The sequence below is a fragment of the Centruroides sculpturatus genome, unplaced genomic scaffold, assembly GCF_000671375.1.
Source record: "Centruroides sculpturatus isolate CEXI.00-Female unplaced genomic scaffold, Cexi_2.0 scaffold77, whole genome shotgun sequence".
Taxonomy (NCBI): Eukaryota; Metazoa; Arthropoda; class Arachnida; order Scorpiones; family Buthidae; genus Centruroides; species Centruroides sculpturatus.
The window spans coordinates 1,013,668-1,024,561 of NW_019384320.1; the positions used below are offsets into that span (position 1 = coordinate 1,013,668).

The following is a 10,894-nucleotide window of genomic DNA, read 5'->3' on the forward strand; positions in this document are numbered from 1 at the left end:
ATCGTCACTTCTTCACGGCTTACAGGAGACCAGGTGCGATTAAGGTCGAACACATTTTTAGAGAAGGCGGGCGATATTTCATTGTGGTCTGCAACAATCAGATAATGAGGAAAACAACAATGAGATTTATTCTCTTTATAAGTTTCCGATATTAAAGTTGACTTTTTATGATGAAATATATTACGTTGAATGTCTCCCTATTAGTTTATTATAACCCTTTCTACGTGTATTGCTAGACTCTATTATACGGGTTCGCAGTTATTCTCTTGTATTGGCCCATATAAAAAAATATTTTTTAATCGATTCTCTTAAAGGTTTTTTTATTTCTCAAAATATTTTGTAATACACTAAATATATTATTTAATCGGTTAATAAACTTCCCACGTGATATTTCTTATTCTTATTTGAAATTCTCGATTTCTGTTTTATTGCGAACCATAAGATGAATTTTTAAATTTCTGGTATTCGTAACATTCCTATTTTATTGAATATTCACTACTGATTTGAGTTCCCATTTTTGTGCTGACAAGAAAACTTATATAAAAATAATGGAAGAAAGTATAATTGATCGATGAGTCAATCGATAATCTAACTCACCCTCTGCAAAACAATTTAAAATATATTACTGAATTCCTTTTTGCCGCCGAGATTCGTTTTGTTTGGTAAACGTTTTCAACCTATTAAATAGACCATCCTCGGGCTACATTTTCTTGGAACATATTTACTGTTAAATATCGTTTCAAAATACAATACATGAAAAGAGTAACAGAAAAAAGAACGACGTTTAAATGTCGAATATAAAGCAAAACTAACTAAAATAAATATTAAAAAATAATTAATAAAATAAAATAGAAAATAAATAGCTCAAAAATACACAGAAATATATAGTAGTAAATTAGGAGATTTTAGCAAACTTATTTTCTACAATGTATTTCCATGCTATTGCTAAGCTGTTCGCATCTTTTGTATATATTCAACAGTTATTTCAAGTAAAGGTGACTCCCTTTATAGAGAGTAATCCAAGTGAAAACGTTCTCATAAAAGAGCTCAAGAAAATAGAAGCGTTAAGTAAGCAGGTGCCACACTACCCGCCAGTGGGAATTCTCACAGCTCTCAACCGAAAAGAATGGGCGAGGATAAGAGATCGAATGATCGAAGGTGAAAGCAAAGACAAAAATATCTTACATATTAATTAAAACTCTTCGATGTTTGACCGAAATTTACGAATACGCAGATGATAATAATAAAGAATCCATTCGAATTATTGAAAATTGTCTGTTTGTGGTGTGCATGGATGAATCGATCGAAGATGTGAGGAAAGACAAAAAATCGAAAAGTTATTACTTCGAAGAGATGGCTCACCACATCCTTCACGGCAATAAAAGTGGACATTCCACCGGTAACAGATGGTTAGATAAATTTATTCAGGAAAAATTTATTCATTGCAAATAAGTAACAGAAAAAGTCGACAACTTTTAATCGTACGATTTGATGAATTTCAATTCGATTAAACTAAAAGTTCTAAATAAAATAGATTCATCTAATTTGCCTATTAAAATTATAGATAAATCGATGTCCGATTGTTTACTCTTTCCGTTTTGTAGTTTATCCTGATCAAAAATGGTGTAAATGGAATCGTGATCGAACGTTCGGTGTCGGAAGGGATTGAGGTTTTAAAATTCTGCGAAGAATTCCTGGATTTCGTGTAAGATATTTTTATGTCTCGAATTAAATATCAGAAATGGAAGTGAAGTGTTTAATCTATTTGCAGAAAAAATGACACTCAGTTGAGTGTCATACGACATTCAGACGATAGTCGTACGGCAGTTACAAGACTTACGTGGAATATCAGCGAATCTCTGGCAGAAGAGATCAAAAATGCATCGGCCGTCACAGACGCGTAAGTTACTGTAATTTTCACAATCCGCAAATTATAATTTTTATTGACGAGTAGAAAACGTCAGTTCACGCATTTCCTGTCTTTAGTATCATAACTGATTACACATTATGATTCTAAAAACACCTAAAAGTAAAACAACGCGTAAAATCACTAATTATGTGGTGTTCATGCTTCAAAAAGCTTTTATTTACAGAAAATTGTCATAATTAAATATCGATCCATCATTTAGTAGATTCTTTTGATTCTTCCAATTGAAAACTGTTGAGGAAACTATTATTATTTCTCGAGAAAAATTCCATTGTAATCACTAAGAAACATTCTCGGCTCGATCTTCTGTTTTTTTTTAAAGAATTTATTTGACATATGCAGCTTCTAAAAATATTCATTATTTCATTTTATATTATTATTTTATAATTCATTTGTCACTCGAACACAGTGTCATTTGATCTTTAAAATTATTATGGTTTAAGGCCCGAACATATATTCATTATAGACGTTATTTTCACAATGATCGACACGTTAGAACTTAATGTTTTTAGTTTCATCGATTACGGCAAAGGATTTTCGGAGAAACACGAAATCAATCCCGACGTGTTCATTCAGTTGTGTTTGCAGTTGACGTACTTCAGGTTTGTTTAAACGACAATTCTCTTTTTTTTAATGCCTATTTCAGGGTAATTAAAACAACGATAGTGTTATTTTCTCGTCAGAACGCATGGCAAAGTGACGGCCATTTACGAAAGTGGGGCTTTGAGGAAATTCAGATTCGGTCGCGTCGACAACATTCGCGCTTCCACCCAAGAGGCTTTGGAATTCTCAAAGTCCATGTTAGATCCTTCCCTGAGTCAGGTCAGTCGAATGCAAATTTTTCCATTATTACAAAATCTTATGCATGTTGACTTTTTTGATATCTTTAGGCTGAAAAATGGAAAAATTTCAAAAAGCCGTGATAAAGCAAACCGAAATTTTTCTCTACGTAAGTATAAAAAAGCTGTAAATGAATGAACAGAATTACTTATCAATTTTATAATTGTGATAATATATGTTATTGTTCAGACAATCAACGGAGAAGGACCGGATAACCATCTTCTGTGCTTAAAGGAAATGGCTGCTCTGCACGGCTTACAAGAACCGGCACTTTATCAAACAGATTATTACAAAGAGTTCCTGAATTTCCGCTTATCGACCAGTCAGGTCGGACATCTTTCTGTGTATTGATTAAGTGTTAGCGAGTGAAAAAGAATTAATTGATTGACTTTTTGTAGTTTCCCACGACTTACGACATCGTAGTTGGATACGGTCCCGTGGTGTCCGATGAATACGGATGTTTGTACAATCCACGGGAGTATCGTATCGTCTTTTGCATTTCGTCGTTCAAAAACGACCCCTCCACGGACTCGGAAAAGTTTGCACGGAATCTGCAAGTGAGCTTGATGGAATTGAAGGAGCTTTGTGAGAGTGGGAAGACTCCAGTTTCACCCAGGTTGTTCTTTGTTGTTTAACACTTTGTTTGTGTTTTAGACAGTTGAATTAATCACGTGATGTTCTTTTAGCTCACCGAAAAAGGCTGCAGTTAAAGCCGAAGCAAAGTCATTCAATATAGAATATTTTAGGCTATTCGAATGTTTTTGGTCTAAGCTGAAGAAATTCGGCTTCAAAATTTTTGAATTGTGCAAAATTGTTTAAAAATAATTAAAAATTGATTTAATAAATTTCACGAAAACTTGCGTTGTGCGTTTTATTTATTTAGTTATAGTAATTCTATATACATATGGAATTTCGACAATGTTTATCGTTTACTTTGTGAGAATTCGGACTTCAACATAAACAATTCAACCTCGTAACATCAACTTTGTCAACTATCTGTCAACTTTTACACCTGGGAGTATATATTCTTTTAACTTCTCAAAGTTGATAAAGGCGCTTTCTCGTCAGACCTGACCTGACGTGATCTGCCGTTTTCGTCGTTTAATATAACAGCTAGCTACCAACTATAGGCATCGGTGATAGTTGGTGGCTAGCTGTTGGTATTGATATTTTCAATGAAAATTGCCCCGAGAATAAAATCAGCAGTAAATTCACCCCATGGCGTCACGTAATCAAAATGCAGTGATGTTGGAGCACAATATTGCGTTGCAAGGAACACCCATATTCAACAATTCTGATTATTCATCGATTTATCTAATGAGAAGTGCGATTCGTCTGACCAAAAAATTTTCTAAAGCAACACATCACCAATAGCCATTCGCGCCAAAATCCAGAAAAATAACAGTGCGTTTTTGCCAGTCTTTAAGTTGCAGCTTTTGCCAAATGTGAATCTTATACGGATATTATTTTAACATGGGCCGAAGAGATTTTCGTACTGTCGGCCAAGGGATAGACATATCTCGTGAACCTGTTGAGGAATATTGTGAACTGGACGCTCTGGAAGAACTGCAACAGCAGCTAATTCGGCAATTTTTTCAGTAATCGGTTTCTGCCCTCTTCCAGGCAGATCATTCAATCTTTAGTCTCTTCAAATTTCCAGATCGTTTCTTTTACGAAGATCTTTCTCGCAATTCTTTTAATCGTAAATATTCTCAGTCAATATATCAGTGCAGCTAAGCTGTTGCTGCTGTTCTGAAAAAACACTTTCATCGCAAAACTCACTCTTTCTTAAGGAGATGATTAACGATAACATAAAGGACCTCAGAATGATTTTCTGACTTTCAATGCAGTTTTCTTTAGTGAGTCTGCTTACATTGTTTAAGAATTTCGATGATTTTTTTTATTCAAGAAATCTATTTTCCTTTATCAATATCAGCGTTTCTGAAACTTTTTGCTCACGGGACCCAATATATTTATATATAATGATAAAGCTATTCAAATGCTTATAATATAAAATTTTAAATAAGGCTGGTAAACTGATGTTACTGTATTATATAAGGAAATAAAATCATGCATTATTCATTATTGCTACTTGTAAAATGCAATATTAAGTACATTTTTGTTAAGAGCGGTTCGGGCTAATTTCAAATTGAAACGAATAAATTAAATGAATTTCAGGGTTTATTAATCTGTTGCTCTTCGGTCTTAGAAGATATTTCAATAATACGTGAGTTATAAATTCTTCTGTGGAAAGTGGTGTCATTCCGCAATCTATTGATATTTTAACGCCACCCACAGTTTCAGAAATGCTGGTCTACATAACAAATATCCCATTATCAAACTCCGACAAGCAAAACGGGCTCTAAAAAAGTCTCAATAGGGTCAGATTAATTGTAATCATACTGTATATTGTCTACTTAATTTTGGCTCTTTTTTTGCTTTCGGGTAAATGAGAAAATATTGAGGTCGAAAAAAATGGAATGATTTAAGCCAGAGATTTAATTTAAATAGTAAATCTTATATCATTCGGAGACAAGTAAATTTTATGAGCTTGTTTTAGAGCGACAGCGTGCTGTAAAGAAATAAAAGAAGAACACGTATTTATTTATTTAAATTAGAATTAAGATTCTTCTGAAAATTTTATTTTCACATTAATTTTTGTCAAACGTTCATTGTGGGCTCCACGTGCCCAAAACAAAGCAGTCGAGTGGTAAGGGATAACGACCGACGTATCTCTTTCGCTACATCTGAAAAATTGGTGGTGTGTTTCAACGCGTTCATATTTTATACCCGGTATACCGGATCGCCACACAGACATCGAATGTAACGTTCGCCTCGAGGCCATCCAGCCCACCAAGTTGAAAAAACGCAATTTTCAAATAATCTATTAATATATATATAAAAGGTAAATAAAAAACTAACATACAGCCGAAAATGCAGTATGAGTTAACAATGCATTATTGTGCAACAACCGATTCGCATTGTTTCAACTTTAACAAAAGTCTTCAGCAAATTAACAAGTCGCAATTCGAGCTCCTTCTACAGAAACGAAGCGAAAATGGCTGAAATTAAAGAAAATGTGAGTCTAAGTCGCCAAATAAGATAAAAATGATATATTTTGTATCGTAATTGACAATGCATTCAACGAGCATTGCCGATTTACATTTGACAAATCACTTTCCTTTGTAGGAATTGCCGAAGCCGTCGGTTCCCGAGCTCTCCGTCACTCTAAACAGATTCTTGGAAGGAATCAAAGCAATTGTTTCCGGTGACAAATACCAGGAAGCTCGTACATTGGTCGAAGAATATCAAACGTCGGAAGAAATGCAAAAGCTGCAGCAGCTGTTGAAGGAATATGCAGAAAGCCACGAAAATTACGTAAGTGTTTCTTCTTTTATGACAAGAGCTTTCACTACAAATAATACAAATATACATCTTTTCCAGGTAACCGACTTCTGGCTGAACGATATGTATTTAAAAAATCCTTTGCCACTGCCCATCAACTCTAATCCATTTTTCCTGCTGCCGAAGCGAGAATTCAAAACGGATGACGACAGATTTCGGTAAGGGTTTCTCGTAAAATAATCATTTATAAGTAATTTGTTTTATTGATAAATGTGGATTATTTCTCAGATTTATTGCGAAATTTATCATCTTTTCGCTTATGTTCAAGCAAAGAGTTGACAGGTAAACAGATGTTAATTATAAACAAGATTTTCAAGAGAGAAACTGTCACTATAAAGACTCATTTGTTTCAGCGGCGAATTAAAGCAAGAACTTTCTGGAGGACAAAGGAAAGGGAATGCGCTTTCCATGGCCACGTATCATCACTTCTTCACGGCTTACAGAAGACCAGGCGCGACTAACGACGAACACATTTTTAGTGAAGGCGGCAGCAGACATATCATTTTGATCTGTAACAATCAGGTAAGACTTTTGCTGAAGAAAGAAAACAATTTCATTTATCTTTCTTTAACTTTTCGATATATCGAACTTGTCACTTTATTACGGCATACATTATATATTATATCTTTTTTCATATGCATATACTGCTATTGTTTGTTACATTTATTATTTCTATATAAACACGTTGACGGTATCGATACATATGATTTAATTACAAACGAATAATTTGGTATATTACATGATAACTTCCGACACCTACTTCGTATAATTCTCGCATTCTCTACGAGAACTAGGCATTATCAATAGATGCGTGCGAGCCGAAACAAGCTGGGACTTTTTTAGATTTTCTTCGTGTTTCTAATACGTAAATAGCGCCCTTATCCAGGAAACAATTCCATTTGAGAACATTGCCTATCATATTAATTCAATACAATTTTTTACATTAGGCAAACACCCAGGTGGTCTAATAAACACGATGTATTGCTTTCTGATTCTTCTTATACTTTGAACAATTCTGGTGGTGTACACGGCTTATGCTCTTAGATAAAATTACTGTGTTGTTGTTTTACTGACCTACCTTTAAAGTTTGTACAAGACATTTAAATCACGCTGCATATATAACAAGTTTAATAAGATACATCGTGTAGTGTATATATCTATCGTAGGAAATACGTGCCGTATTAATCTTATTTGTAATATATTACAAAATTTTTATTTTCCAAGACGTTAAAATTTGCATTACTTGTGTTACCACAGAACCATTCCAGTGTTAAAAAAGTACTTTCTCTGTTTCATTGGCATTTCCTACTTGATTAATTCTGATTACATGCGTTTATTAGATACAATCTAATGTCATCACAATTGTACTTTTCATTATTTAACAGTTATTTGCGTTGACGATACCCGGTAAAATAGCTCTTCCAAGCGAAAAAGCGCTGGTAGAAAAACTTCAGATAACCGATACTTTCAGCAAGCTGGAGCCACACTTTCCGCCAGTGGGAATTCTCACGGCTCTCAATCGAAAAGAATGGGCGAGGATAAGAGAACGAATGATCGAAAGTAAGAGATCAAAGGCAAAAATTTACTATTACGCAGACGAAAATAATAAAGAATCCATTCAGATTATTGAAAATTGTTTGTTTGTGGTGTGCATGGACGAATCGAATGAAGGAGTGAGGAAACAAACGACATCGAAGAGCTTTTCGGACGGGAATCTGGAAAAGATGGCCCACCACATCCTTCACGGCAATAAAAGCGAACATTCCACCGGTAACAGATGGTTCGATAAATTTATTCAGGTAAAATTTATTCATTGCAAACAACTAACACAATAGGTCGATAATTTTCAATCGTACGCTTTCATTTTAAAATACTTTCGAAAGACTACTTTCGTGTTCAATGTAATTTGATATGAATAAATGTATCTATCAGTAAATTCATTCAAAAATAAATTGTGGTACGTAAATATACGGAAGTAATCTCACAATGCGATTTATATTTTGAACGTTTTTTGTTTGGTGTAGTTGAGTTTCTTTATACTTTAACCGAAGTGTATCGAGCAGTTTGTATACGAATACGAAAGAACAAATACAGTACTTTTTTTTATATTAATTTCACCTGATTGTCATTTTGATTTTTCATAAATTTGAATTTCGATTCGATTAAAAGAAATATTTTAAATTAACTATATTTTTCTAATTTGCTTATAACATCGTACATAAATCGATGCCCGATTGTTTACTCTCGACTTTGTGTAGTTTATCGTGACCAAAAATGGTGTGAACGGAATTGTGATCGAACATTCGGTGTCGGAAGGAATTACAGTTTTAAGATTCTGCGAAGAATTTCTGGATTTTATGTAAGATTGTTTTCTCTGTTAAATTAAATACAGCATTAGGAATGAAAGTAAAGTGTTTATAATTTTTGCAGGAAAAGAGATCAGCCGAAGAGATCGTCCGACGATCTACTGACAGTCAGAAGACTCAGCTGGGACCTCGACGAAACTGTCAAAGAAGAGATCAAAAATGCATCGGTCGTTACAGACGCGTAAGATACTGTAATTTTGACGATCAACGAATAATAATTTTTATTGACGCGTAGAAAACAAGAAGAACGTTAATTCGTTCTTTGCCTATGTTTAGTATTATAACTGCTTAAAAGTTATAATACGTATAACCTCGTAAAATCTCTATGTATATGGTGTTCTTGTTCGAAAAGATGGATTTACATGTAATTGCCATCATTATGTATTGAAACACCATTTAGTACATTCTCTTGATTCTATCAATCGATATATGTTGCGGAATCTATTATTATTTCTCGAGAGAAATTTCATTGTAATTAGAAACAAAAGTCGTGGCAATTTCGTCTCAGTTAGTCACGGACATTTAAAACAAAGCTCCAGTATTCTGTCAGCATACACGTGTTGCGTACAGGCGAATCTACATAGAGATTAATATGGCTTAAGTACTGGACCCACAGCGTAAAGGAACCACAAAATTTGAATTATTCTCTTAAATTTTTATTACTTTTTCATTATAATTTATTTAATGTGTAGATATAATGGGCTTTATAATAATCCGTACTTTTTTATTCACACCAAATAACATTTCTGCCTAGTGTTTAGTGCTGGAGATAGTCCTATTATTTTTATTATCATTTTCGGCACTCCCAAAAATTCTGGTCAGCATTTGCGCCTAATTTCGTTTAAAACTTAAAGACAATTATTGTCCGAAGGAGGTATAAATATTGTCTGTAAACATTATTTTCAGATTAATCGATACGCTGGAACTCAATGTTTTTATATTTGACAAATACGGCAAAGGTTTGCCGAAAAAACAAAAAATCAGTCCCGATGTGTTCATTCAGTTGTGTTTGCAGTTGACATACTACAGGTTTGTTTAAACGACGATTCTCTTTCTATTAATGCCAATTTGAGTGTAATTAATTAAATCATCGACGCTGTTATTTTCTCATCAGAATGCATGAAAAAATGACGGCCACTTACGAAAGTGCCGCTTTGAGGAAATTCAGATTCGGTCGCATCGACAACATTCGCGCTTCCAGCCAAGAGGCTTTGGATTTTTCAAAGTCCATGTTAGATCCTTCTCTGAGTCAGGTCAGTCGATTGCAAATTTTTCAATTATTACAACATCTTATTCACATTGACTCCTTCGATATTTTTAGGCTGAAAAATGGGATAAATTTCAAAAAGCCGTGAAAAAGCAAACCGAAATTCTTCTCTACGTAAGTAGAAAAAAGCTGTAAATGAATTGACAGAATTACTTATCAATTTTATAATTTGATAATATTTGTTATTGTTCAGACAATCAACGGAGAAGGACCGGATAACCATCTTCTGTGCTTAAAGGAAATGGCTGCTCTGCACGGTTTACAAGAACCGGCACTTTATCAAACAGATTATTACAAAGAGTACCTGAATTTCCGCTTATCCACCAGTCAGGTCGGGCATCTTTCTAAGTATTGTTTGTGTTAGCGAGTGGCAGAGAATTAATTGATTGACTTTTTGTAGCTTCCCACGACCTACGACATCGTAGTTGGATACGGTCCCGTAGTGCCCGACGGATACGGATGTTCGTACAATCCACAGGAAAATCGTATCGTCTTTTGCATTTCGTCGTTCAAAAACGACCCCTCGACCGACTCGGAGAGATTTGCACAGAACCTGGAAGTGAGTTTGATGGAGTTGAAGGAGCTTTGTGAGAGTGGGAAGACTGCAGTTTCCACCAGGTTGTACTTTGTTGGTTAGCAATTCGTTCGTGGTTTAGGTAATTGAATTACTCACGTGTTGTTGTTTTAGCTCACCGACAAAGGCTGTAGTTAAAGCTGAAGCAAAGTAATTGGATGAAAAAAATATTAATCCAATCGGCGAATTGCACGTTTTCGGTTTAAGCTGCAGAATTTCAAGTTCAAAATCGTTTAATAATGATTGAAAATTTATTTAATAAATTTTACGAAAACTTTCGTTGTTCGTCTTTATCTTATCGGAATTTACAAAATATGCAGATTTTCAATTACATTATGAATAAATTAGATTCGGGGTTGTCATAAAGACGTAACATAAAAAGTATTGATGACAGTTTAGCAAACTTTAATTCAAGATGAAGACGTTTGACATATGAAAAATTAATATGCATTTTTTATATTAGCGATTTTGCTTAATATTAAAAAGTTGAGTAACTTCTTTTCAAAACTTTTCCG

The 10,894-nt window shown here is 34.1% G+C and overlaps 2 protein-coding genes across 2 annotated transcripts in view; both read left to right on the forward strand.

Annotated features, from left to right (window-relative positions):
• The window catches only part of LOC111624987 (choline O-acetyltransferase-like), a 24,326-nt gene extending 20,924 nt beyond the window's left edge, over positions 1-3,402 (forward strand). The window contains 9 exon segments of the mRNA XM_023368000.1: positions 981-1,158; positions 1,235-1,311; positions 1,605-1,705; positions 1,772-1,900; positions 2,371-2,529; positions 2,611-2,753; positions 2,818-2,876; positions 2,957-3,094; positions 3,166-3,402. Coding sequence (XP_023223768.1) covers positions 981-1,158; positions 1,235-1,311; positions 1,605-1,705; positions 1,772-1,900; positions 2,371-2,529; positions 2,611-2,753; positions 2,818-2,876; positions 2,957-3,094; positions 3,166-3,402 — 1,221 coding nt within the window.
• Positions 3,403-5,738: 2,336 nt separating this feature from the next.
• Positions 5,739-10,647, forward strand: LOC111625354 (choline O-acetyltransferase-like). Its single transcript, XM_023368495.1, has 14 exons — positions 5,739-5,846; positions 5,957-6,145; positions 6,212-6,330; positions 6,401-6,454; positions 6,526-6,694; positions 7,558-7,971; positions 8,431-8,531; positions 8,603-8,719; positions 9,445-9,567; positions 9,653-9,791; positions 9,860-9,919; positions 9,999-10,136; positions 10,206-10,423; positions 10,494-10,647. Exons 1-14 carry the CDS (start codon positions 5,826-5,828, stop codon positions 10,531-10,533), a joined length of 1,902 nt encoding a protein of 633 aa, XP_023224263.1. The 5' UTR covers positions 5,739-5,825; the 3' UTR covers positions 10,534-10,647.
• The last annotated feature ends 247 nt before the right edge of the window (positions 10,648-10,894 follow it).